Source organism: Aspergillus novofumigatus, assembly GCF_002847465.1.
Source record: "Aspergillus novofumigatus IBT 16806 chromosome Unknown P174scaffold_2, whole genome shotgun sequence".
Lineage (NCBI taxonomy): Eukaryota > Fungi > Ascomycota > Eurotiomycetes > Eurotiales > Aspergillaceae > Aspergillus > Aspergillus novofumigatus.
Genome location: NW_020194275.1, coordinates 916,944 through 943,525, shown reverse-complemented (window position 1 = coordinate 943,525; position 26,582 = coordinate 916,944). Strand labels below are relative to the sequence as shown.

Here is a 26,582-nt window from a genome sequence, read left to right as displayed (position 1 = left end):
AGCCAGCCAATCATCATCCGTCCCGCCCTTCTCCGCCCGCACCATCGTTTTTCCTGCTCTTTTTTCCCCCTCCTTAAAAGAAAATCCTCTCTTTTTCTTCCTCTTCTTTTTTTCTTCTTTTAACAAAACCCAAGACCACCGACTCAAATCATCGCTGGCTGCGTATCGTTATACCGCTTCCACTGCTCTGGCGATTCCGATGAGTGCGTCGAGATGAATTCTCTACAGAATCCCCGCGTCTAAAACCATCATCACGAGGGCTTTCCAGCTACCCATGATGCGGTGATGACCTGATCGACGGGACATTCCACCCCCTAGAATACCCATTTGTTTACTTTGATCCAATATGATTTGGCTTCGATTGCAGCATCTATACCCCGTTCTTGAATTTACTAAATTGTAACAAATAACGATTCATGTTCGTTTGTAGAGCCGGTGCGTGTGTTCCTTTCCGTCCTCCATCGTGGGCCACGTTGGCTTTTCCTGTTTGTTGTTCTCCTTGCATGCATGACGAAGCACTCGTACTCTGGTAATCCGAGGTGCTCAACCGCCTCTATCCTGCTGGAATGGCCTGGCTGGTTGAGCGTGAGGTTCAATGGCAAAGTCTGATTGTCGCAAGACGCCAATACACTTCCCTGACTGCCTTTTGTTTCTTCATTTTTCTGTTGCTGACAAGGTCTTCACGTAGTATGTAACTTCTGCCCTCCATTTTTCTGGATTCTCTTGGGGCTTCAATGCTCTAATTATATGACTCGTCCCTCTTAGCATCTTGCAACACGACAGAGCGTAAGCGTGAGGTTGTCCGTCTGTCATCCGCTGCTGTCATCTACCGGGAAAAGAGTATGATCATCTTTCAATGTCTCTTAGAATAATTTGGATCGAATTGAAGCTGAGTCTATACATTTGCCTGTCACACAGGCTCTCAATTCTCAATTCGTAATAGAAGGATATCTTAGCTAGATCGAATCCGTAGATCCTGCGCATGCCACCCATTAAACCACAGAATTAGAGTACTTTCTCTCGCTCCCTCTTCCTCCAGACAGAGCAAGCGAGATTTGGAGCAGGATGTTTGCTCGTAATGTGAAGACGAAAGTCTCATCAACACCTGACGCCTGTGGCGAGTCAGGCGGCGGATTATGTAGTGTCGCTTACGTAGTGTCGCAACGACAAAGACAATTCCATGACTAGTATGGAGCATATATGCGGCGCAGAAGAGCGCAAAGCATGAATCTACTGTTCAGTAGGCTGGGCCGAGGGCTGTGGGTTCTCCTCCACGTCTTGTCTGACGCGCTTCGTCTCCCTTTCGCTTTGCGGAGCCGACAAAGCGGCTTTCCTTTTCTCTTTATCTTTCTGATACTCTGCGCGACGAGCTTCCTTGTCCTTCTCCTTGCGCAGTGCTTTGGACTCAAATTCATGCCAGTCGCCCTCGATATTTTCCAACCTGCAACTGTTAGTCATAGTCCAACCGAGAGAGATACTGAGCAAACTTACTCAATAGCTTGTTGCGGAGCTGGCTCCTCTGACACAAAATAGGAGTGCGTCAGTACTTCCTCCGCTGAGGGTCGCTTTGTAGGATCGTATCGGAAGATCTGAGAAACTAGGTCCAAAGCCGCTGGTGACAGTACTTCCCGGTATACGTCTTCAAAGACTCGCTTCTTGCGCTCCGTCGGCCGCATGAGCTCAAACCAGGGCATCTCCACAAGGTCAGGCCATTCAGCCCGCGTAGGCGTTCCAAGAGAGGCATAGAGCTTTTCAAGCTGACTGATTTCGCCCCCTTCCCCGGGAAAGACAGCCTTCTTTGTAAACAATTCGACAAACACACAGCCCGCGCTCCAAACGTCCACGGCAGGACCATATCTGGTTTCTCCGAGAAGAAGCTCCGGTGGCCGATACCAGATCGTAATCACACGGTTGGTGTAATCAAGTTGGCGGCTCTTAGAGAAAAACCGCGCCAATCCGAAATCTGCGAACTTCAACAAGCCCCTATTGCTGATGAGGATATTTGCTGCCTTGATGTCGCGGTGCAGAACGCCCCGGTGGTGGAGGTAGTTCAAGCCGTCAAACATTTGCTTGGCGAGATCCTTCTTGTGAGCAGCGGTGAGGGTGAAGGTAGGGTGATTAATGAGACCTGTGAGATCGTGCGAAAGGTATTCGAAGACCATAAAACACTCATTCCTCTCGACCATAACTTCGAGTAAACTGACCACATTATGGTTGCGAAGGTGCTGGAGGAGCTTGATTTCTCGGACAGCCGTAACAGGGAAACCGTCTTTCTCGCCTTCCATACGTATCTTTTTGAGGGCCACCTTCCTTTGGGTATAGACGTGTATTGCTTTAAAGACTTTTCCGTAGGTGCCAGCACCGATGACGGACTCGTTCCCTGGCTTTCGGTAATAAACGGAATCGGACTTCGCGTACTCTTCTGGGAGAGTAGGCCGAGGCTTTGGTCGGGTTAATACTCGGGGTTGCTTCACGGCCGGAGAACGTTCCCGAGGACCGCGAGGTGGACGAGGGTCCTGCCGACGATCATCTTTCCTGCCTTCGTGTCGCTGGTCAAAGCGGCGATCTTCCTTTCGGTTGTCGCGAATATCTCTAGGCTCACGGAAATCACGCGGCTCTCGTCGAAAATCTCTCCGGTCGCGTCTCCCTCTGTCCCGATCACGATTTCGGTGCCGATCCCGGTCTCTGTCTCGATCGCGGCGGTCAAAGCGTGGTTCAGGTTTGAATCGCGGCGGTGGGCCAAGAGGCACTCTGCTGCGAGGAGGCTCAGCAACACGAGGTGGAGGTTCTCGAGCCTGCATCCTCTGTGCCAGATCTGGAACTGGCTTGGGGGCAGGGGCAGGTGTGGTTTTGGCTTTGAAGGCGAAGCTAAACTTGCCGCCTTTATTCGGCGTGGAGTTGGTGTCGGACGGTTGTGTAGGTCGAGACATCTTCCGAAAATCCCCATCCTCGGAAGAGGGTTTTGAACCTTGATCCACGCCTTGTAGATCTCTGCTCGGAGACCCGAAAGCTTGGTCTCTGTCTCCCTCCCCTGCGAAGCTCTGCTCTTCTGCCGCTGGAAGGGGCGCAGGGCTTTGTGAGGGCTCCGCATGAGTGGTATGAGGGCTGGGAGAGCCGCCGCGGCCGCGAGCACTCCATTGGAAACTGTTAAAACGGCCTCGCCCGGACGGCCCAGTATTGTAGGATGAGTGACCAGAGCCAGAAAATCGCCGGTCGCGGCCATAATTTTGGAAGTTTCCACGATAACCTGAATGCCCACCACGGTAGGAAGGACCCGAATACGATTGAGGGTGGTTGGCTGGGCCAGTCGGCGGAGCTTGACCCTGACTGTACTGGTCTTGCGAGCCGCCCTGTGAAGGATAATTGTTTTGACGATATGGAGATGAATGTGAAGACCTGTTCGCAGCGTAGAGTTAGCCTCGCACTAATGTTGACATGTTTCTGATTTAGTAAATAAGAAAGCTCACCCTTGCGGCCTGTGATAAGGAGATTGCCCAGTCAGACCCCCACGTCCTCCAGGGTGAGGTGACGTAGATTGAGGGGATCCCTGATAGGAATTACTTGATGGGCCGTACTTTGGTGAGGTGGAGTATTGACTCGTGTCCGCCTGTGGTCGTGAGGGGTGAGAGCGCTGGTTGTTATTGGCATTCAATGCCCGCTCCCCATGGAAAGGGAACGTTTCACGCGCATTGGGGTCTCCATCTGCAGGGACGCCGGTACTTTCAGCATCGAAGCTGGGGACTGGTCGAGGGGGCGATGGAGATCTAAAGGAACTGTCCATAGCAGACTGAACTGGCCTAGGATTCATTGTTGCGTCAATCCTGGAACTGTGACGCGAGGTCGCCGAAAATCTTGAACCAGTTGAGTTAATGGAATGGCGAGAAGGCGATCGATGGCGATACTCTTGGTCGATATCGCCTGCAGGGTCCGGGCTGTTAAATCGCTCGCGGGGATTCCTCGGCGACCTGGGACCACGTGGAGGGGACTTGAGACCCTTGAAGCGATCGGATTCCTTCCTACGCCGGTCTCTTCCTCTTCTAGGAGACCTTCGACGCGCCCTGCCACGCCCCGGAAATCGTCCACGTTTTTTATGAGGATAGCCCCGATCGAATTCGCCAAACTGCTCCGAGGCCGGATGGTGATGGCTAGGGTCTTGTCGAGGTGAGTAGGGTCTCACTGGCGACGGACTCTGCGTTCTCTTTCGCTTGAATGGAGGAGGTGCAGATGGAGAGTTGTCCCTTCGATAATCTTTTCCGGTCGGTCTCTCGCCTTCCAAAGGCTGAGGCTCGGCAAACTGGTGATGATCTTGATTCTGGCGTTGTCTGGGCTCAGAGTACGGCAGACCGGATGAACCACGCGGAGAGGTGTTATTCGGAGAGAATTCACGATATGAACGAGGTCCTCCAAGCTCTGATTGGGGATGAGCACGCGAAGGTGGCGGCGACCGTAACGGGGGAATAGGTCCGTTCCCTTTGGACCGGCGACGACGCTCTCTGTCGCGGAATCTGTCCCTCCCTCTATCACGGTTCGACCCTCGAGGCCTCTGCCTTCCTCTGTCCCTCTGATCTCTGGTATCGATGGGGGCGCTCCACTGGTCTCTCAACAGCGGACTGTTACGGGACCCAGCCATGAAAATTTCTTGAGGTGCATCTGGTTTTAAAAACTAGATATAGTATGAAATAAAGGCAGTGGGCATGGGATGAACCCGCCGACTGGAGAACGGATGAATTAGCGTGTAAGTGTGATCGTAGGATATTCCGGTGGAGCCTTGTCCTTCGTCTAGTCAATTCGGAGCGTGTGTCGGCCGCGTTCACTTTTGGTAAGTCTTGTCGGGCGGGAAAGAAGCATGAATGGATAATGCGGAGGGTGGTTTTTCCGAGGTGGGAAGGGCCCTAGTTGGGAGTATATCACTGTGAGTAGTGCGCAGTGACAAAAAAAGACAGGAAAAAAGAAGTAAGGGAACATGAGAACGCAAGCTTCTCAGTCAAAGGTGGGAAAGCCTGGGTGGAAAATCCCCTGAGAGAAGACGCACCTGGGGAATTTCGCTCAAACAGATAAGGCCACACCTCAATATTATGTGACTTGTGAACAGTAACTGTCACGCCGACCAGTGACAGTACTGACTCTACTAGTTGTTCATCTATGCGGTAAGGTGCTGCGTGGGAATTCGTTCGAGCCATCATGTGTACGCCTGACATAGCACGAGTGCACTTGACGAGTCGACAAGCTAATACTCCGCTCTTCCCACAGTTGAGCTTCCACTGCCGTGTTCGCCTGACACACAGTCGGATCTACTACGAATGTTGCTCGATGGAGCCCTGGCTTCAAGCAGAGGGCGATGGAAGACCGAGTCACCATAAGCACAATGCTGCTGCCACGGGTTCTGCTCACTCAGCTTGGCCAGCATGGAACACTGTCCTTCCATGAAGAAGCGCCCAATTATGCCTCGAGTTTGGCCGGTACCATTGGCTAGAAATGGAACAGTCTGGAGACCGTTGACTGCCCTGTTTCTCTCACTCTTTGCTCTTACCGTGTCTTATCTCTCCCTTAACCAATCTCAGGAAATGTGATGCCCGAGCTAATGCTCGCGCGTCATTCTTTCCAGATGGTCAGCTTCCAGATTCTTCCCGTGCCTGGCTCAGGAGCCTCTTGCCTGTGAAAGACATCTTTCGTTGCTCCAATGGTTGGGAAAAAGCCCCTATCTACGGCAAGCAAAAGACAAGAAACGGACAGCGTGACCAAGGAGACGCTCAAGGACGTTTAGGACTAATCCCGTCAACGACGTCTGAGTGTAAGACCATGGCCCTCCCTGGTTTTGTTAGTACTTGATCAGCAGCCTAAGCTGCAATGGAACCCTCAAATATAGTCGGTTCTAATCCGCTGCCACCTGTATGCACTCAGTGGACGAGGCATCCTCAGCTGTGCCCAGAAGGGACCGCCTGTCCGGAACTTCTTATCGATCCACAAAATGGGTACATCAGCAGAGTGATACTTGGTCTTTGCTGTTGATATCTACCCACGAACGACAAAAACACGCAAACAAGTCGACATATCACCTAGATCATCCGTCTTTTACTGCCAATATTCGCATGTTGGTGAACTTCGGGCGAAGCCGGTAAACCAGAATTTGACTGATAAAAGGTACAGTGGAAGCTCAGTATACTTAGCCGAGCTCCTTGTCACTCCGTGAGAGACTGTCTCTGGACTTGATCTGTGGGCTAGTCTTTGTACTAGCAGGCCTCATATCTTGAATGCAATCATGTAAGAAGCATACCTGGTGAATAATCACTGAAACAAACGTGGGTTTCTTGCATGCGCGGATAGAGCGATAAAATCAAAAATGAGAACACGAAATTGCCGTAGAGAGTTCAGTCCTCCCAGGCAGCGTCGTTGCAGTTCAACGTCTTTGTTCGTGGTGTTGATGTGCGGAACAACGGACATGGTGGGTTGGGTCAGGGTTAGTGCCGAGGACTGCCCGGCTGGCGACCCTCGACCATCCCAAATGTGACAAGCATCAGAAAAAGATACAGTAGTATTCTCCCCTTCTGATCCGAGTTCTATCTTATGGTGATATGTCATATCTTGGAATCTATTGGCAAGTATACGAGATGATGGTTGATGGTGTCCGTGGGGAGAACGTCAAGTTGTGGCTTCCCTTCCTGTTCCGACTCGCGGAGACAAGAAAGACCGCTCCGGCGGCACGTGACTTTACCTCGGCCATCCCCCTCCAACAGCTGTTGACGGAGAATGGTACAGAACTTCTCATTTTAATAGGTCTACCTTAGGTAACTTCATACAAAAGATGAACCTACATAGTGCGTTTTAGAATTTCAAGTACTACTTACATTGTCCGCTTTGAAAGAGCGATACCATATCTACACTAACAGAAACCGCCGGAACCACCCACGAAGCTGCCCCAATTCCCCAACCTTAAGCCATCACCTACATGCTTTGAACATAACAGGCCTCGTTGTATCTCAGTCATGCAGTCATGCAGTCATTAAGTCATTTCACGTTCACGACCTGCATCCAAGGCAAGTTTCCGAACTCCTTCATGATCTCCTCATGCCACCTGTATGGTGAAGCATCTTCCTTGGGCTCAACCTCATGAGATAGGATAATGTCCACATACATACGCTGCATGTCAAGATTCCGGTCCTTGATCTCTCTCAAAACAAGCTCGTCTGGTCGCTGAAATTTAACATTTCTTGCCATTCGGCCGTATCCTTCCCACTGTAGAGAACCAACCTCATTAGGTGGCACGCCAAAAACAAACAAACCCGCTTCATGTGCCCGGGGGATATACTGCCAGCGCACGTATGCCTTGAGTGTCTCGTAATGCGTAGTCAACGCGCCGTCCCTGAGTACATCCCACAGCAGAGTCAAGCTGGGCTGGGCCATGAGCAGGCGTCTCATGCTACCTTGCTTCTTCCTCGCGCGGCTGTCCATGAAGAGCATATCCAGCTGCACAATGAAATAAGCTGCGAGGAATAGATCGTTGTCAGTCCATAGTGTCTTCTTTCTGATTGTCCAGGTCCGACGTCTGTTGTCCGGAATGTCCATCAAGAACCAGAGCTTCTTCACAACCGTGGCACATCGGTTGGGCAGTTTCCAGCCCTTGTCAGCCATGCGCTCCATGATGTCCGTGACGACCGCCTCGCGGAACAAGACCATCTTCAACCACCGAACTGAGGGTATGATGTAAGTTACATCGTTCAATTTCAGCCCGGGTGGCGCCGACCAGCGATCACAAAGTCGTTTATAGCAAAGAAACGGAAATGCGCACAGTGATTCGGGCGCTTTCTGTGCCGCCTTACGCATGACGATTATTGCCAGAACGCTCCTCACAAATTGATGGACACGCTTGCAACTAAGATGCAGACTGACCACATCCTCTATTTCAAGATGGTCAAATACCAAAAACGCCATAGATGGATGGCAAATGAGGGACTTGAGCATGTTGTAATTATGGCGCCTGCTGCTTTTGCTTTCGTTGCGAGTATGCTGTGCGGCGTTGTTTGCGCTCTGCGCTGCGGCAGTCGGTATGGCCGAAGATTGCCTAGTGTCTGTGGCATTGGATGCAGATCTATGCCCGCCGTTGGGAGGCTGGGGCGCAGTATGCGGTTGGGGAAGCAGACGTCTGCGCCCGGTTGCCTCGAGTACGGTCTTCCGAATGCCAGTATGGTCAACTTGATTTGCAAGGACCTCCTCAAGCTCAGGAGACTCGGTTTTGATTTGGGGTGTTTTGCGCGACGGACGTTGAGGCCCAGCTGTCTTCATAAGATTTCCAATATGTCTCGCTGGCATATTATTTGCGGGCATGTTCACATTTCTTTCCGCTATAGTCCTGGCGAGTAGAAAATGTGTGCCTTGAGGCTGCTGCCCATTGGGCTGCATAGCCGCTGGTAAGACCACTCGGTTTTGAGCAGGCATGTTTGCATCCAAACCAGCCATTGCTGCAGCGTCAGGATGATATCTGTTCAAGGGTCGTTGAACATGAAATTGGCCAGCTTCCTGTGGCATCATAGGCCCATTAGGAGGACAATGACACTGAGGTGCTCTAGTGGCTTGAGCAGGAATACCAGGTGCAACAGCAGGATAGGGAACATCAGGTGCCGCCGTAGGTGCCGGTACATTGGGTATGTTCTGCTGAACAGGCAACATCGGAAATGGGTGAAACACGCCGTTGAATGTCGCGGGAGGTATGACAGGAGCACAAACACCTTGGTTCGTTATCTGCACCAGTGGTGGGACGGCTTGACGTCCATGCTGCGGTGGTCCTCTCATCATGATAATGTCTTGGGGAGCCACACCTGCAAGGATCTGTTGTCTGATCAGATATGCCTGCAGCGCCTCCTGGCCCGTCAAAGCAACTCGCTGTGCTGCGGCTGGGTTACCGTTCCAATAGGGGCCCGCTTGCATTGCCGGCAAGGCAACATTCGCCGGTGGCTGTGGAACGTTTTGAGGCATCTGCATCCTACCACCTGCTTGGGCCAATGCCGTGTTCTGACGAAGACGGAAATTGGTATTCGCGGGCACACCCCGGTTGTTCTGCGTTTGGTAGTTACCCTGATCATTTTCTGTCTGCATGTTTGTGTTTGAGGACTGTTTCGGGCCTGCTGCGCGCTCTCCAAACCCCCTGGAGAGGAGTATTAGAGCTTCGCCGGCCTCCAACTCATCAGGAGTGCGTTCAGGCCTGGTAGGTGCTTTGGACTGTTTGCGGTCCGCTACAGTGTACCTGTGGTTAGCAGTAATCCTTTCCCCACTTTCATGAGCACTTGGAGTCAACTCACTCTGAATGGTTCGTGCCATTGGCGTTTGCTCCCAGACACTCTGGTGCGATGAAGGGAAAGACGGACCTGTTGTTGGTAAATGAACAATGTCTACAGGAAATGCCGAGCAAGGTACTGACTGGAAGGAAATGTTTGTTAAGAGATACAGAGGATGGTTAAAGGTGCGTCAAGAGAAGAGCGATAAACAAGAAAGAGATGTAAACAAAGGACTCGGGATCATCGTGTGGTGAATTTTGACACGCGCGTTGAAAGTGAATATCCAAAACACAACCACCACCTGACTAAGACCAGCGGTCCAAAGCACGATGCTTGAACCCTCACTACTGCATCACCACAGCAGAATACGGCAGATCTCCGTTGACATTCACCTTTCCAACTGAAGGTGGTCAGGGCACAAAACGAGCCATGGACAGTCTCGGCGGGTTAGGGACCAATCCAAGAAGATGCGTATTCATCAGAATTTTGTAGCAATGACCTTATAGTATGCTGAATATGTAGTAGACAAAGTCAGTTTATGAACTTGCAAAGTGATTGTAGTGTTGAATCAATCAAACACGCCAGCCAAGTGACAAGGTTCGAGTCCAACATCCAAGATATGTTATATAGGACGCCTAGATGTTAGTGAGGACCTGTATTTCCGTCGTCTATCTGTTTTTGACCTGTCACCAATCTCCGATCCTCCAGCTCTGTGTGGATGAATAAACCAAAATTCGTAAGATGCCTCGAAGCTCTGGACCAACAAGAGATGAAAGAGAAAATTATACAAAATATTTGCATATGCAAAGATGTAAGAGAGTCTTTTGTGTATGATAAGAAGAAAACAGAACTCCTTGTTTGGGACATCATCCAGAAAACAAAATGCCAACAGCCGACGACCTGTTGAAAGGTAACCACCATAACTCCTTATGCGAATCGTAAATGTCATCCACTGTTAAAACGGGGTAACAAATCTTAAAAACCCAGATATTCTGGCTCAGTCTGAGCGTCACTTTCTATTGAGGAGCGTCAAGAACTCTTCCCGGGTCTTCGCGCTGGACCGCATGCAACCAAGCATGCAGCTGGTTGTCGTGGTGCTGCTGGTCTTCTGCACACCACGCATCACCATACAAAGGTGGGAGGATTCCATGACGACACCAACGCCGCGGGGTTTCAGAACCTCCGAGATGGCGAGGGCAACTTGCTTGGTGAGACGTTCTTGCACCTGAAGTCTTCGGGAGAACATCTCCGCCAGCCGGGCTAGCTTGGAAAGACCAAGCACCCGACGGTCAGGGATGTATCCGATATGCATCTGTATCCCAAGGAATTTTATCAGTGGACATATTCGAAAATCACGGATGACATTCTTACCTTCCCAGTAAAAGGTACCATGTGATGTTCGCAGAGGGAAAACACCTCAATATCCTTGACAATGACCAGCTCATCGTGGTCCTCATGGAAAACTGCTCCATTGACAAGATCCCTGACATTTTCTTCGTAGCCTTTGGTGAAGTAGAGCATAGCCTTGGCATATCTCTCGGGGGTCTCCCGCAGACCTTCTCTTTCCGGGTCCTCTCCAATGCATTCAAAAATGGTTCTTACAGCACCTGCAAGTTTCTGAATGCGCTCTTCAGTTTGCTCAGGAGTAGATTCCAATCGTGCTCTCGTGCCGGGGCCTATCCACAGAGTCAATTAGTACATGATCAACTAGACAGTAATCCAAGAGCCAAGACCACGACAGTGACTTACAAGGCCAACTCAACCCGTCAAAGTCAATTGGAGGATTCGAAGTGTACGGGCTAGATGGTCGACTGGCACTTGCCGGGGGGTTAAAGCACCGCCCTCGTCTCTGGGGTCTCGCGGGGGATCGCTCAAGGTAGGCCTGGATGAACAGGATCAGCTTTGTTTCTTTTTGATCAACAAGAGCTGATCTACCTGACAATGCCTGAATTCCGAACAGGTCCATTATAGGTATCGGCGGCATCGCTGACATGATGAGTTTCTATTTCCGGCAAGTTGAACTCAGCGGGGATGCGAGGAGCAAAAGAGGAGCGGATGGATGAGTTTAGACTCTCGCGCTCACGAGCGTCACGACCGCCAGTGGTATTGGAAGGGTGAAGAGGAGAGCTACCATTCAAAAGGTGAGATGGAATAGCAGACTTAGGCTTTGGGCCTGGAGGAGGAGATCCGGAGCTCATGGCTGATCCTGGAGGTAATCGAGGATACAAAAGTGGAGGGGCGATAGGGAGGGTGAGATTTGTAGTGGTAAAGAGGATCGGCCGGACGGCGCCTTGATCACAGAGTCAATCAGATGAGTAACCGAATCGAGCGCTCAGAACACGACAATAGAGGACGTCCTAGATTGAACAAACAAGCAGCGAGAGAATAATAATCATCATTTATTGCGAGGAGAGGGAGAGGGGGGAAAGTTCAGTTCAACGGAGGTCGGCGTTTTGAATTACTAGGCCGTTAGCTAGTAATTCTTCTTTTTCGGAGGAACTTGACCCCTCCGAAAGTTGTCCAACGCCGATCTGATTTCATCGGCGTCTCTCACCGCCTGGCTCAGGAGGCAAAATTATTGGTACATAAACAACCGTTGGAGAGAGAACTGCAGGCGGGGGGTTGGCTAGTCCCAGTTTGGCGTAGTTCAGGTTAAATTAGTGGCCTAGGGCCATTCGCCTCCTGCGCTGATTACTTTGATTATACCACTCAATTAGTCAATTGCTCATAGAATTAGTTGAGTCATCGCCTATGACATGCAATGACGGTCATTGTATTGCCTCCAATGGAGTCTTGGATAAGGAACAATGTGGGATGGAAACGAAACATCAAGTTCTGTCCTGAAATTAATTCAGCCATATATATATGACGTGCATCTGCCATGCATGGTTGCAGTAGCCTCGGCATTCCGTGGTATATGTATCAAGTATATAACGGCAATTATTGTTATCTTCAACAATGAGAAGTCAGATATACTAGAAGTGTACGGATATCAGGTTGAGGGGAAAAGAGTGTCCGACTCTTTTACGGTTTGGCCTGACCCGTGCTTGGTTCGCAATGGATATCTAGAGGCATGATCGAGTCATATAACAATTCTATATTTCTTCCACCATAGATGATCGAATGGTTGCTGTGTTACGAGGAAGAGAATGGCACCCCGAAGTGTCCTGATAAGGGCTGGCAGATAAGGCCAGTATAAAATTCGGTTGTTCTCCTGTTTGTTTTTGCTACAATTTCAATCATCGAAAGGAAACGTATCGGATACATTCAGCTTTTCATTCTTTCCCGAACTTCTTCACACTTGATATTTTAATAATTGCACTAATATGCGCAGCTATGCTGTGTACTGTCGACAATGTAATTGACTAGACCTCACCGTACATGTATCAATATTCTGGACATCATCCTCCATCAACTCTCTAAATCAAGGTTCCAGCTCCTCGGTTGGCACATCCTCCAAATCTTTGCCAACAATCGCATCGGCGACCTTCCATACTTGGAGTAGATTGTCCTCGGCAGCAGAGCAAAGAACCCACGGATCGTTCAGATTCCAACTGAAGTCAGAAATGCGGTTGGTATGCCCGCCGTGCTGGAAGAGACTGGACAGGAAATTAGTATCGAATAGACGAACAACAGAAAGAATGCTAGATGACATACAGCTCTGGTGGGCCGTCTTGGGCATCTTCAGGAGTCTGTTCCTCGCCTGCCCTACTGAGATCCCAAAAAGCGATCTTACGGTCATAACTCGCGCTGGCCAGAACAGCTTCTTCGAAAGGATGCCATGAGATTGAAGTAACCGAGTCAGTGTGGCTTTCCAACGAGTGCAGTTTAGTTTTCAAGTTTCGCAGATCCCAAAGACCTATCGTCTTATCGGCAGACCCGGTTGCTAGAACGGTCTCGGCGGCGGGATTGAAAGCAATGGCATTGATGGCGTCGCGGTGTTGACCCTCTGCAGATGCAGCTGCACGAGTTGTCTCTGATTCTCGAATGTCGAGAATCTGAAGAGTGATGTCGTCGGATACAGTGCCAATAAGGGACGAGTGAAGAGGATGATACTGAACATCGTTGACGATGGACGAATGGTGAGTGTAAGTTCTGGAAGGCTTCAGTAACTTGTTGGCCTTTGAATATGTCGTCAAATCCCTGTGTCAAATGATCAGTTACCAGTGCAAGCAGAGCGAATACAAATTTCTTACCAGATTCGGACTGTCTTGTCCTCGCTGCCGGTAACAAGTTGTCCCGCAGTATGCGGACTCCAGCTGAGACCGAATCCTTCTTTCGTATGGCCGATGAGCTCCATCTGAGGGTTGACTTGGCCCGTTGGCAGACTCGGGTGTTTCGAGCGATCCCAGACCATAACCCTGCCGTCTGTGCACATGGTAGCGATAATGTTGGGGTTCTGTGGCTGATACCGGGCCTTGTTGACTTCGCCCTTGTGATCAATCTTCTGCACGATGTTGAACTTGATTTCCATGGGCGCCTTCTTAGAGCTGCCGCCATACCCTCCGATTTCCCCGCGCTCCTCATCGTAGTCGTCGGGATTGGGAGCAGAAGGATTGGGGAGTTGGACATGAGCAATTTGCAAATAATTTTGCGCATCGCTAGAAGTGTGTGTGCCGATCAGTAGGCGATGAGTAGAATACGGTTTATCCGGGACCCTGAAAACGAGTCAGTTTATTGTTGCGCGCAAAGCAGATGAACGATGTACATACTCTTGCTTATCGGGAAGCCATTGTGTTGTGAGTGTAGGCCATTCTAGTGCTGTGCTGAGGATCATGTCGTAAAGAAAAGGTGCGTTCTTCTTCCATGTCTTGTATTCTGATCAAGGTCCGCATTAGTCAAACGAGAGCGACGCCAGTCAACGAGGTCGATCTAGAATACCTTCGTTGATAATCTTCTCCTCCGTACGCTCTTCTTCCTGCTCCTCATGCTCCTCAACAACAGCTGCGACGAAACATGTCAGTTATTGTCGCACAAAGAGAGGTAATTCGGAGGTTATACCGTCGTCGTAGGGCTCCATGATGTCCTGTTGGTGCACGGAATACCTCTTAAAATCCAAATAGACTAATCTGGCCTGCGCAAGAGTGAAGATCAGGGTAATTGGCAAGGTATAGGAGCTTCAATGGGGTTGGAGTAGAGCTTTGACTTGTGCATCGAGCGCTCTCTCTGAGAAACGCGACCTTTCCATCGGGAGCGCGTTAATTGGCGCCGTAACCAACCATTCCACTTTAGGAATAGCGGCTTGGCGGAATGGCCTTGGAGCCGGCTCTACTCCGCAAAGGTCGCAAAGTGGTCACTTGGAGGAGTCACTGCTTCAGATTCATATCACCACTTATTGAACTGCTATTCCTCGAGAAGGCGCCTCAGCCGCCTATTTCGCTTTTCTAGGCTTCCAGTGCTAGTCCTTTTTCCCTTTACTTTTCGTCTTTGTGTCTTACATTCCCTGAAGATACCCAGTCGTTCCTTTTTTGTCTACGACTATATTACCATTCAGTGAATGGTTTGCCTCCGAGCTTGGGTTCTTCATCGATTTTTGACGACCAGTTACGACGGCGACAACAACAACAGTCTGCGACGCTGCCGCACCTGATTGACTGACCAACTTCATTCTTATTAGAATACACTTCGCATTCATTCGCCATGGGTGTTCCCAAGTTCTTCCGCTGGCTCAGCGAGCGCTACCCCACGATCTCCATGTTGATCGCGGAGAATCGGATACCTGAATTCGATGCGCTTTATCTCGACATGAACGGTATTATTCATAATTGTACACATAAAGACAGCGATTCTCCCACGTTTCGCATGACGGAGGATAAGATGTTTATAGCGATCTTCAACTATATCGAGCATTTGTACGGCAAGATCAAGCCAAGGAAGTTGTTCTTCATGGCGGTTGACGGTGTCGCTCCTCGCGCGAAGATGAATCAACAGCGTGCGAGACGGTTTAGAACAGCCCTGGATGCTGAGGTTGCAAAGGAGAAGGCCATAGCCCAGGGAATCGAGATGCCGAAAGAGGATCCATTCGACAGCAACTGTATCACTCCCGGTACGGAGTTCATGGCAAAGCTGACGCAACAACTGAAGTATTTCATCAGCAAGAAAATCTCAGAGGACAAAGATTGGCAAGGGGTAGATATTGTGCTGTCGGGTCATGAAGTACCGGGAGAAGGTGAACATAAGATCATGGAGTATATCCGGCATGCGAAAGCACAGCCAGGGTATGACCCCAACATTCGTCACTGTCTCTATGGTCTTGATGCGGACTTGATCATGTTGGGCCTTCTTAGTCATGATCCTCATTTCTGTCTCCTTCGTGAAGAGGTGACATTTGGTCGCCAAGTCCAGAAGAAGCCTAAGGAACTTGAGCACCAAAACTTCTACCTCTTGCATCTTTGTATGGTTCGAGAATACCTGGAATTGGAGTTTCAGGAATTGGAACAGGAGGGAGTTCTGGATTTCCCCTTTGATATGGAACGGGTCATCGATGACTTTATCCTGATGGCTTTCTTCGTTGGAAACGATTTCTTGCCTAATCTTCCTAATCTGCACATCAACGAGGGAGCCCTCTCGCTAATGTTTAAGATCTACAAGGACGTCTTGCCAAAAATGGGTGGCTACGTCAACGAGGGAGGTGTCATCAACCTAAAGCGCCTCGGTATGCTTGTTGAAGCTCTGAGTGATGTTGAGTTTCGCTTCTTTGAAGCCGAATACTCTGACGCGAGGTGGATTAACGCCAAACGGAATGGCGTCGAGAACGGTTCTGAGTTCCAAGAGAAGCCAAAGGGCCTGACTCTCACGCCAGCCCAGAAGGAGCTTTTCAAAGAAATCAAAAAGTATGTTTTGAACAGGCCTGAGAAGGCATCAGGTTCAAAGCCTCTAGATCTTTCTCCCACACTACCGGCTCGTGATCGCAAGTTTGTGGAGCAACTTGCAGACGACCTGCGACTACCGTGGACCACAGTTGCGGACGAACACGGAGACCGATTCATCAGGCTTCAACTGCCTGCCAACGAGGATGACGACAGCGAAGAGGAGGAAGATGAAGAGGCGTCTATGGCCGTACAGCGTGTCATTCGGAGATATGACAATGCGAAGGTCCAGGAGATTTCCCCCGAGGAAGCCCAGAAAGCAGCAGAGAAGAAGTACGAGGAAAAATTCCAGGACTGGAAAGACAAATATTACATGAGCAAATTTGGATGGGGTCTCGACAATCACGAGGAAATGCGGAAACTGACGGAAAATTATGTGCAAGGTCTTCAATGGGTTCTGTATTATTATTACAGAGGCATTGCGTCTTGGCCCTGGTTCTTCAAGTATCATTATGCGCCCATGATTTCTGGTACGTGCTGGCTACTCGTCTGACATAATAACTTTTCTCCTCCCAGTCGTTACCACGACTTTCCTGAGCATCTCATTCTTTTGCTGACCATGACTAGACGTGATCAAGGGTCTAAACGCGGACATGAATTTCAAACTGGGCCAACCGTTCAAGCCTTATGAGCAGCTCATGGGTGTCTTACCTGACCGAAGCAAGCAAATTGTGCCTGCCGCGTTCCGAGACTTAATGACGTCCCCAGAATCGCCCATCATCGACTTCTACCCGCGTGATTTTGAATTGGATATGAACGGCAAGAAGATGGAATGGGAGGCTGTTGTCAAAATTCCATTCATTGATGAACGTCGCCTCTTGGAAGCTCTTGCCACCAGAGAGCACCTCTTGACTCCAGAAGAAAAAGCGCGAAATGGGTTTGGGGTTAGTCTCAAGTTTACTTACTCACCGGAAGTGAACTTCACCTACCCTTCATCTCTCCCTGGTGTCTTCCCTGATATCCCCAGCTGCCATTGCATTGAGAACATTTTTGATCTGCCTACCATGGATGGCTTGGAACCTTATGTTGGCTTGGTCGAGGGTGTCCAGCTTGGAGCGGCTGCATTGGCTGGTTTCCCAAGTTTGAAGACTCTACCCCACGTAGGCCAGCTTGGTTTCCACGGCGTGTGCGTTTTCCAACAGGAGAGTCGCAACGAGAGTATGGTTATCACTGTACTCGACCCGGGGAGCAGATCGAGTATTGAGCTGGCAAAGCAGAAGCTTGGGAAGCGTGTCTTTGTCGGCTATCCATTTCTGCAGGAAGCTCTTATCATCCGTGTATCTGATGAGCTGTTCGATTATCTCCTTCCGGAAGGAGAGAATCATGTGGTTTCCATCCCTCACACTGAGGCCCAAATCGATCAGTGGAAGAAAAAGGCAGATAAGATCGAAGGGATGTACAGCCGCAGACTTGGCACTATTATTGGCCCCGTTGAGTCAATGGTGCACGTTCAACTTCTCAAGGGTCTGATCAAAACAGACGAGGGTGCTACAATCAAGGAATTCGCCGATATTCCAGGGCAGGAAACCGACTATGCGCTACAGCTCGTCGTGGACGAAGTTATCAACCCCGATGAGCGCTTCATCGAACGTGATGCCCTGCCCATCGAGAAGGAATTCCCGGAAGGCTCGCGTGCCTTTTTCTTGGGCGATTTCAATTATGGTAGACCAGTGCACATTACAGGACACGAAGACGGCAAGGTTAATGGTTTGATTGCTGCAGTCAAGGGCCGCGAGCCAGAATTTGGGAAAGATCGCGCTAGAGAAGCGGAGAGGCTATGTCCCTATATGCCATCATTTGCTATTGCTCGCAGCCTGCGTTTGAATCCATTGGTATTGGCAAAGATCACCTCCTCATTCTCTGTTGACATGGAGGGGCAGCGCGTCAATCTGGGTCTGAATCTCAAGTTCGAAGCGAGAAAACAGAAAGTCCTTGGCTACTCCCGTCGCGGGGAGTCTGGCTGGGAATTCAGTCCGAAGGCAGTCGATCTTCTCCAGCAGTACATGATTAAATTTCCAGAGTTCATTGCTGGTATCCAGCGTAACCCTCAGAAGGACCGTTACCAGCCGACAGATTTCTACCCGGAGGATGTTGCACTTGTGAAGATGAAGGAAATCAGAGATTGGCTCAAAGCGATGGAAGCCAAAAATTTCGAGAGGGTTCCTCTTGAGGCTGAGCAGTTGGATTCTGATGTTGTGAAGTTGATTGAACAGGACGCGGATCAACTTGTGCAGAGTCAACCCCCGATGCAGCCTAAGAAGATCAGAGGTGTCCCCCGAAGCGCGCTTCTGCGGCCTTCGGATGTCGAACAGCGTTTGCAGAATCAAAGTTTCAAGCTTGGAGATCGTGTGGTCTATGCTCAAGATTCTGGTAAGGTGCCCATTGCCACTCGAGGAACAGTTGTCGGCCTCACTCGGACGCCCCGAGCCATGTTGCTTGACGTTGTCTTCGATGTTTCCTTCATGAGCGGAACCACTCTGGGAGACCGCTGCTCGCCATTCCGCGGTCAAACTGTCTTGGCATCGTCCGTTCTCAATGTTTCCTATCGTCAATTACTCGCCAGCACACGGGCTGCTGCTAGTCAACAGGCACATACCCAACCTTCGCCTTTGACTGTGGCAGGATACGGTGCTCCGCTTGGTCCTAATGCGCTGGGCCAGCTGAAGGAGGCTGCGGCTCCTCCTCCATTGACCAACTCATACCGTGGCGCTGTCTCGGGCTTGGGTAATGCACGAGGAAATGGTGCTCCTCATAGAGGACGTGGAGGTCGCGGTGCCGCGAACGGAGGATCGCCGCAGACTACTTTACCGTTCCGCCCCACCCCAGCAGCGGTGACGGCACTGAACAACGCGGCGGCAGGGGTCGTGGAGGCATGTACCGTACTCGTGCGGGGTATGTATCCGTGGATAACAGCAACCCCGAGGCAGGTGTGATCAGGAACAACCCTCACTTCCGGCCTCAGAATTACTCCCAGGTGCCGCCTCCCAAGGCATTGAATCGTGGCAGTGGACGTGGGGCCGCGGCGGTTCCCGCGGGTCGGATAGAGGAAGCGGGTCCAGAGGAAGGGGTGGTCACCGAGGAAGGGGTGCAGCTATTGTAAACACTGAGTAAACGATGTGTTATGGTGCTCCAGTTGGACTTCTAACAGGGTATCATATCTCGGTTATGGCATGGTTGGGTGTTGACGGTAACTTGTCTGTCAATTGACTGGCTTTGTGGCATAAGACATAGATGGCCATAGATAAGTTTACTATGGAGAGCGGTCCTCTGTACCATAGTCAAATGTGAACCAACATTATCCTCTTCCGTAGTTAAGTCTGAGAGGTTATCATCTGTTAAGCATATCCCCCACCCACACTAATTCGCGCTCTGGAAGTGGAGAAATATCCGCACTCTTAGTTGGGACGATCGACCAACCGGATATTGGAGTATCTTTGGGGTAGCTCGCTGCGGGGAGATATGCAAGATGGCGCATTGTCTATTATTGCAGTACGTAGTAGTCTTTTTCTTCACTCAGCTGAACTGACTCTTTTCTATAATCATCTGTGTCGTATTCCAGAAAAGTATAGAGGCATGGCATCTGTAACCACTCTCCCCACCTTCGACAACCTCACCATCGACCCCTCAGGGCCACCAGGGAACGCATGGGGTCTATTTGGCAAGCACAACGAGCTGGGGATGCTGAACCTGCTCACTCCCGAAACAGTGCGCAGAGCAGCAGCAGAGGAGATCCGAGACGGCGTACGATTCTCGCTTGATCTCCCACTCGACCGAATCAAGAACCCCAGTTTCGGGCGCAAGCAATTTGCGCGAGAGTTGGTGAACAAGGCGCCACGAATTGTGAATGACGATATCCTTGTTTTCAATACGCAGTGTAGTACGCAGTGGGATGGATTTAGGCATTATGGTAAGCTTGTGCCTGACGACCAGTACGCTGACAGGCTGACAGACGCACTTCACGGTAGGGAACCATACACATAAGTGCTACTTTAACGGGCATTCACTGGAGGACTTGAAAATCTCCCCTGTCATCGGGATTGACGGTAAGTCTGCCTTATACAATCCGACACACTTCCCACTAACAGCTCTAGCATGGGTCAAGCACGGAGGGATCGTCGGCAGAGGCGTGCTAATCGACTACGCCTCGTGGGCAACGAAGAACTCGACCCCCTCAGCCCTTCACCGCAACCAAGATCCCCCTCTCTGCAATCAAGCAGATCGTCGAAGAGAACAACATCCGATTCCGCTCCGGCGATATCCTCTTCCTCCGCACAGGCTTCACAGCCGCCTACGACAAGCTCTCCGCGGACGAAGAGCTGGCCATTTCTCAGCGTGAAACGCCTCAATTTGCAGGTCTCGAGGCCGGAGAGGCTACTCTCCGCTGGCTGTGGGAGAATCAGTTCGCTGCCGTAGCGAGTGACTCGCCTAGCTTCGAGCCTTCGCCCATAGCGGGCCCTCAAGGTCCCCCGGAGTTTCAGTTGCACCAGTGGTTGCTGGCTGGCTGGGGGATGCCTATTGGGGAGTATTTTGATCTCGAGGGAGTGGCGGAGTATTGTGCAAAGATGAATCGGTGGAGTTTCTTCCTGTCGAGTGTGCCGTTGAAGGTGAGTCGGGTTGTTATGCTGTGCTTTTGAATATTGGGTGAGTGGGTTGTACTGACGAGATCGCTGTATATGAACAGGTTCCTGGGGGCGTAGCCAGTCCTCCTAATGCGGTGGCTATCTTTTAGTCATTTCAAACATATACCTTCAGATAGGGAGATCTGATATACTGGATTGGATAGTTGAGATAATCAAATGTTTCATTTGTATTCTCTTCGTCTGCACTAGGTAGCATGGAAATAAACAAATAATGGAGATGCTAGTTCACATAGGCGCCAATAAATGAGTGGAGATTCAAGATTCAAAAATCAAAAGCAATATCCAGTCTGACCATCTATCCTTCCTCGAAAACTCCTTCACAAAACCATACGTCCAAGACAAAACCCAAAACCTCTTGAATCACTCCAGTCTCTCCTCTTAAACGATGTCTCTCTTCTTGAGGAGAACCTTGGTGTGCATGTTGGGCATAATCTGCTCCCCCAGAGTGAGGTTCCTCGGTCTTTTATTGTTGTTATCGTCCTCGAATTTGAACTCGTAGTCTGCAATCAAGCGACTCAAGATCGCCTTGTTCGTGTTCGCAGCGAAGAAACGGCCAGGGCAGGCTTGTCTACCGTAACCGAAATGCATGTTGGACGGGCTGATGCTGACAAGGCTTGTGCTTCTTGCTTCGGGATCTTCGCACCAACGGAAACCTTTGAAGGTAAGAGCATCCCCAACAATGGAGTCATCCATACCCATGGGCTTTGAAGGGAAGCAGATATGCGTGCCTTTCGCGAGGACCAGGCCATCAGAAAGGACCATCTTCTCCATAACCATGCGGTGAGTAGACACTGACAGGGGCAATTGTTAGCATAACGAGCATAACATTGCACATCAAAAGGGATGTACTCACGTTCTCCAGTGGGGTTGAAACGCTGTGATTCTCTCATAAAGCTGTCCAGGCGACGCTGAGAGGCGAAGGAAGCCTGAGTCACCTTGTCCCATCCGTCTTTCAGAGTCTCGCGGATCTCCTCCCTAAGAGGCTCAATGTACTCGGGTCGAATCATAAGATCGTAGATAGCATGGGTCATCAGCATCGAGCTCGTGTGGACAACGGCCAAAGCCATCACAATAAGCAACATCTGAGAGATATTCGCGGGATCCTTGTCGAAGTCATCCTCTGCAAGGTCCATCATCCACTGAAGAAAATCGTCCGGCTTCTGATATGCAGGATCATTCATCTCTGCATCGCGACGTGCCAAGATCATCGGGATGAAAAGCTCTTTCTGAACGAAGCGCAGCTGAGTGCGGAGTTTCTTGACGCTGGGAAGCACCTTGGCAACCAATGGACGCATGAAGTTGGGGAACGGACGGAGCAAAATAACAGTGACCCCGAGATTGACCGTGTAGCTGGTGACTGTTTCCAGCCACTGTGGGTTACGGCAGATGTTCTCTCCAACAATGACGCGAGATGTAGCCCGAGTGACAAGGCCCAGGATCATGTCATAGAGGTTGACCGGGATCCAGCGATCTATAGCGGTGGTCAGTCTGGTGCTTACTTAGCTTATGAGGATTGAGATGGACATACCATCACAGTCAGGCACTTCAACCTGGAATGCGAACTGAAGTTCATCGAGGAGACGAGGAAGAACTCGGCCTTGAAGTTGTCTTTCGTCAGCCTTAGACACTCAAGCAGATGTACACAAAGCATGTACTTACCGATAGCTGGAGTCAGACCCTTGTGAACCGTCTTCACAGGCAAATGGCTATCAATAAGAACATTGGTGTATTTGCCAAGGATGTTCTATTGGGAGGCGTCAGTTCATTCTTACCTCATAAAGTCAGGAAGCCGGCAACATACCTCGAATTGCGCGTCGACGCCGCTGAGTTTGGAAGGAGGCAAGTGACGAATCTCCGGAAGGTACTTTGGAGGCAAAACAAGCAAGTCGCCATCGGCCTTGAGGACACGGTAGGGCTGATCTCTGTACTGCAAGGATGGTCAGCTTGAGAATGACGGATATGAGCGGAAAGACAGGTAAGTACCTTCTCATAACCGTACTTGATCAGGTAAGGCGCCACGAAAATGAACATGAGCCGGTTAATGAAGTCTGGAAGGAAGCGACTGAATCTGACGGTGGGAATTTCGGCTGAGGCCTCGCCTGGTGGGTAATGATAGAAATAGAGAGACGAGGAGAGTAGTAGGGCAAATGGCCAACATGGCAGTTCGAGCACCTGGTCAGCCATGACTGACAACTTGACAACCTGACAGTGCGAAGCTGTGCTAATGATGTTTCATTCAGTGATCGATTGATATGATGAAGCGCTATGGGGGTATATGAGCAGAGTAGTGGCGTAGGGTGAAGGAGGTAAAGAAGAGAGAAGCTCGCGAGATGCATCGATAGGGAAGAGTATTTCTATGTGTGCAGCAAGCGAGGCAGAGTGAATGAGCAAACGATCAGCCACGGAGAGAGCCGCTAATGAAAGGAACTAGAATGCTCGATATCTCCAGAGCAGTGAATTTTGTGTTAGATATGCAGTTACCAGACGGCATATTTCGTTATGTGAAGTCCCTAACGGAGATATCCGCCTAACAGCGAGCATAAGTGAGAGTCGGCTCATTACCTTCCGCTATGGTGCTATTGAATGAGAACGTTGTGGAAGACAAATGTCCAAGGACGAGCTTGCTAGATCATCAATAGTCTATTTGAACGGATATGCTATTAGCACATGCTATCCAAGGAACAACAGGCTATACAAAAGACTCCAGGACTTTTACTTGCTCCCTTTTCCAGGTATATCAAAACAATCGAACGCCAGACGCAGATGCAAGAAGAGAAGATGAGGAATGCAAGAGGAAGGGCAAATGATGTGTATATAGGTACAAGACGAAGTGAGTGAGATCATTCAAGGCCAACCCATTCCCCCTCCTTATCATCCCCATCTGCATCAGACATGCCCTCATCCTCGCCGTCCATGATTATAGCATCATAGTCTTGAATAGCTTTCGGAGCGCCATTCATTTTATCTGCAAGTACCGGTTTCGAGAGGAGATAATTGAGATCGTACACATTCTTCTCCGTCAACTTCCTCAAGTTCTCCCGAATGTCATCAACAGCCCGCTGTATGGCACGCAGTTCTGTCGCGAGCGTGCCTGAGTTATCCTTGAAGTAGCGACCATGGATGCTCAGGAGAGATTCAATCCACCGCAAGTTGAACTCCAGGTGAGGCGTTTCTTCAGCAGCCTGGGCTACGAACCGCAGGAAGCGAGAAAGGTAGACAGTGGGCAGTGCGCGTACGACAAGAGAAATCTCCGAGGGTGGAATAGCCTCATAGACAGCGCGAATCAGTTTCGACTCGTTAAGACGGAAAGCCATGACCAGCGCTTTCAAGAAAGTATTGTCATCGTCTGCTGTGTTCATCGAGTGCGCCTTCTTGGCAGCGTCAAGGGTGGCAAGGATAGTGGTGGGAGTGATGTCGATATCAAGGTCAAACGGATCGAAGACAAATTCAGTGTCGAGACTGTAGACTAGAAGACCTTCCGTCGAAGCTGCACAAAATGCGCGCCCGGTTGGGGAGAAGTCGACTGCAGTGACACGCACTTCGGGTCGAGTCTTACGCGTCCCAGCATCGCCGCGCTTCGCGCCAGGAAGGCTGCGGTCAATGCGATCTTCCAGATCTGAGGCTTCGCCTGTCTCGTCAATGAGTCCTCGAGGGCCAGCCTCTGTCAAATCACGACTGTTCAAGAATTCCTGAGTGCCGTCTAGAGAAGTGTTGACACTGACAGTGTATTTCTTCAGCAATGCGCCCGATCTCACATCGTACAGGCAAATGTGCTTGCTGTTGCCTCCAGCCAGGATACAAGAGCCGTCAGCACTGTATGTGATGCAATTGAAATGTTTGGTTGCCGCTGAGTTCGCGGCCGTCACCCGATCGCCCATCTTGCGGCCGCCGGACACATCGCGACGACCATCAATGCCTCCTTCCTGGACTGCGTTGTCCACAGACCAAAAGGTCAACTGACCGTCAAGAGTAGATGCGGCAACCTGCTTCCCGTCAGGCCGGAATGCCACATCCAGAATATCTGACATGAGCTGCAAGGGTTCGCTAGTCTGCGTCCTTCCGAAAATGCTCCATACTCGGACAGTACGGTCCCAGCTACCGCTAACTAGATGGTTGCCGTCCGCAGCGAACGCGAGAGACGATACGGGCCCTTCGTGACCGGACAATTGGTCAAGAAGTTGTCCTGTCTGTACTGACCACACATGGATATCGAAAGAATCCGGTGACCCGGCACAAATGACCTCACCACTTGGGTCGACGGCAAGAGAGGTGAAAGACGTCCGGGATGGTGCAGTGAAGGTTCGGAAGTTGCGATAACGAATGAGATCCCATGCCCTCACTGAGCCATCCAGAGATGCGGTAAATAAAACACTCCCTTTCTTGGCAAACTGGCACGCAGTGACTCCGCTTGAATGCTCGGTGAATGTGACAATGCAAAAGCCGGACTTGACATCCCAGACCTTTACTTTTCCATCATCCGCGGCAGTAACGATCTTTTGTCCATCTGGGGAGTAGGCAAGCGTGTTCATCGAGTCCAAGTGACCCTGCTGCTTCAAGATATAGGACTCCGATTGCCATTCCCACACGAGCAATTGACCATGCTTCGACGAGCCAAAGGCCAACCACTCACCGGACTTGTTGACTGTCACGAAGTCGATGTTACTCTGAGAAACACTAAAACTAGTCAGCCTCACAGTTCACTATCAGGTAACAAGAGTCATACCTCAGTTGATGGATAGGGTTGAAGTCCGGCAGATCGTACAAGCCGAAAAGGCCGTTGGAGAAACCTACAACCAAGAGATTCGAGGGGGCGTGAAAAGTAGCACAGTTGACCTTGGCATCGTTCTGCATGAAGTAGTCCTTTTTGACAATCCGCCAACGAGCTTCGGCAATATCTTCCATCGTATCCGGATCTTTCTTAGCCACGTACTCCCACCTGAAAAGAGCTCCATCCGAACTGATTGTGTAGATCTTGGATGGTGTCAGCAAGGGAATCATCTAAATATTTCGTCCAGACTTACGGATTCTTGATCCGCTGTGAAATAGGCTGCCTTCACGCCTTGACGGTGGCCGGCCAGGGTGGTGGGTTCGAAGCCTTCTTCCGGATCTAAACTCCATATCCGTGCTGTGAGGTCTTTGGATGCGGTAAGGAGGAAGCGTGAGTCTCTGGACCACTCAATATTCTGAATGACATCGAAATGGGCGGCGAGGTCTCGGTGCAGAACAAAGGGTGCAAATTCGATCTCTCCGTTATTATCGGTACCCGGGGTCGATGGTGTGTGCCAGATCTGCAACCGTCTTCCCACTCCGACAGCGAAATGACGACCCGTTGACGAGAATTTGAGCGCAGTGACCCGACCTTTAAAGGAGAAATGGTGGATAACGATCTTACGAACGAAATTCGTCAAGATAGCACGACCATTCTCGTCAACGGAGAGCAGAAGGTTGCCGCGGGGCGAAAGATCTAAACGATCGATATTGGTGCGATGAGAGAAAGGAAGTGTGTATGATGTGTTCCTTCAGCAGCGCCATTCAGTCAGCTCAAAAGATCCGACGAGTATCGCATAGCATGTAAGAGACCGAACATACTGGACAAGGTCGAAAACTGTGACCTTATTGCCTACTGGGGAAAGCAAGCAGTTTCCATCGGGCGTGAAGAGAAGATTTCCTTTGCGATATACCGTCCCCAGAAGGTTAGAGAACTGCGATTGAGTCAGAACTGCGGTCGCAAGGAGGAAAATAAAGAAGCTCACCTTGAAATCTGTCTTCATTGTCTCTGATAAGCGTGCGTAGCTTCTCAATCT

General features: G+C 50.4%; 7 protein-coding genes across 7 annotated transcripts; 1 reads left to right on the top strand and 6 right to left on the bottom strand.

The window, feature by feature from the left end:
- Positions 1–1,342: 1,342 nt before the first annotated feature.
- On the bottom strand, positions 1,343–4,768 carry P174DRAFT_83256 (putative protein kinase). The gene is made up of 2 exons (XM_024832473.1): positions 3,468–4,768; positions 1,343–3,396 (listed from the first exon to the last, which is right to left on the bottom strand). Exons 1-2 carry the CDS (start codon positions 4,628–4,630, stop codon positions 1,488–1,490), a joined length of 3,072 nt encoding a protein of 1,023 aa, XP_024685202.1. The 5' UTR covers positions 4,631–4,768; the 3' UTR covers positions 1,343–1,487.
- A 2,237-nt stretch (positions 4,769–7,005) lies between these two features.
- On the bottom strand, positions 7,006–9,312 carry P174DRAFT_417628 (uncharacterized protein; the record flags this gene model as incomplete). Its single annotated transcript, XM_024824621.1, has 2 exons — positions 7,006–9,227; positions 9,294–9,312. The coding sequence occupies 2 exons, from the start codon at positions 9,310–9,312 to the stop codon at positions 7,006–7,008; spliced, it is 2,241 nt and encodes a 746-aa protein (XP_024685201.1).
- Positions 9,313–10,278: 966 nt separating this feature from the next.
- On the bottom strand, positions 10,279–11,467 carry P174DRAFT_417627 (GTP cyclohydrolase I; the record flags this gene model as incomplete). Its single annotated transcript, XM_024824620.1, has 4 exons — positions 10,279–10,581; positions 10,641–10,945; positions 11,019–11,151; positions 11,210–11,467. 4 exons carry the CDS (start codon positions 11,465–11,467, stop codon positions 10,279–10,281), a joined length of 999 nt encoding a protein of 332 aa, XP_024685200.1.
- A 1,087-nt stretch (positions 11,468–12,554) lies between these two features.
- P174DRAFT_438390 (WD repeat RBAP46/RBAP48/MSI1 family protein) lies at positions 12,555–14,421 on the bottom strand. The gene is made up of 6 exons (XM_024826526.1): positions 14,271–14,421; positions 14,151–14,213; positions 13,982–14,087; positions 13,466–13,927; positions 12,927–13,412; positions 12,555–12,868 (listed from the first exon to the last, which is right to left on the bottom strand). Exons 1-6 carry the CDS (start codon positions 14,287–14,289, stop codon positions 12,694–12,696), a joined length of 1,311 nt encoding a protein of 436 aa, XP_024685199.1. The 5' UTR covers positions 14,290–14,421; the 3' UTR covers positions 12,555–12,693.
- Positions 14,422–19,634: 5,213 nt separating this feature from the next.
- On the top strand, positions 19,635–21,026 carry P174DRAFT_438388 (uncharacterized protein). The gene is made up of 5 exons (XM_024826525.1): positions 19,635–20,045; positions 20,104–20,181; positions 20,230–20,264; positions 20,314–20,742; positions 20,820–21,026. Exons 1-5 carry the CDS (start codon positions 19,712–19,714, stop codon positions 20,865–20,867), a joined length of 924 nt encoding a protein of 307 aa, XP_024685198.1. The 5' UTR covers positions 19,635–19,711; the 3' UTR covers positions 20,868–21,026.
- Positions 21,027–21,156: 130 nt separating this feature from the next.
- On the bottom strand, positions 21,157–22,962 carry P174DRAFT_448353 (cytochrome P450; the record flags this gene model as incomplete). The annotated part of the gene is made up of 6 exons (XM_024828754.1): positions 21,157–21,569; positions 21,632–22,249; positions 22,307–22,375; positions 22,438–22,522; positions 22,580–22,705; positions 22,762–22,962. The coding sequence occupies 6 exons, from the start codon at positions 22,960–22,962 to the stop codon at positions 21,157–21,159; spliced, it is 1,512 nt and encodes a 503-aa protein (XP_024685197.1).
- Positions 22,963–23,401: 439 nt separating this feature from the next.
- P174DRAFT_401261 (snoRNA-binding rRNA-processing protein PWP2) lies at positions 23,402–26,579 on the bottom strand. The gene is made up of 5 exons (XM_024823926.1): positions 26,532–26,579; positions 26,368–26,480; positions 25,800–26,295; positions 25,502–25,749; positions 23,402–25,452 (listed from the first exon to the last, which is right to left on the bottom strand). Exons 1-5 carry the CDS (start codon positions 26,547–26,549, stop codon positions 23,619–23,621), a joined length of 2,709 nt encoding a protein of 902 aa, XP_024685196.1. The 5' UTR covers positions 26,550–26,579; the 3' UTR covers positions 23,402–23,618.
- Between the last annotated feature and the right edge of the window lie 3 nt (positions 26,580–26,582).

Excerpts from the sequence above, each read along its gene's own strand:
- P174DRAFT_438390 (XM_024826526.1), bottom strand. Across the intron at positions 14,088-14,150 it reads GGAGAAGATTATCAACGAAG|AATACAAGACATGGAAGAAG; the intron begins GTATTCTAGATC and ends GACCTTGATCAG. Across the intron at positions 12,869-12,926 it reads CAAGACGGCCCACCAGAGCT|TCTCTTCCAGCACGGCGGGC; the intron begins GTATGTCATCTA and ends TTTCCTGTCCAG.
- P174DRAFT_438388 (XM_024826525.1), top strand. The coding sequence starts at position 19,712 with ATGGCATCTGTAACCACTCTCCCCACCTTCGACAACCTCACCATCGAC. Across the intron at positions 20,182-20,229 it reads CCCTGTCATCGGGATTGACG|CATGGGTCAAGCACGGAGGG; the intron begins GTAAGTCTGCCT and ends TAACAGCTCTAG. Across the intron at positions 20,265-20,313 it reads GAGGGATCGTCGGCAGAGGC|CCCTTCACCGCAACCAAGAT; the intron begins GTGCTAATCGAC and ends CGACCCCCTCAG.
- P174DRAFT_401261 (XM_024823926.1), bottom strand. Across the intron at positions 25,750-25,799 it reads TCACAGCGGATCAAGAATCC|ATCTACACAATCAGTTCGGA; the intron begins GTAAGTCTGGAC and ends ACACCATCCAAG. Across the intron at positions 25,453-25,501 it reads AACCCTATCCATCAACTGAG|TGTTTCTCAGAGTAACATCG; the intron begins GTATGACTCTTG and ends GACTAGTTTTAG.
- P174DRAFT_83256 (XM_024832473.1), bottom strand. The coding sequence starts at position 4,630 with ATGGCTGGGTCCCGTAACAGTCCGCTGTTGAGAGACCAGTGGAGCGCC. Across the intron at positions 3,397-3,467 it reads CCTTATCACAGGCCGCAAGG|GTCTTCACATTCATCTCCAT; the intron begins GTGAGCTTTCTT and ends CGCTGCGAACAG.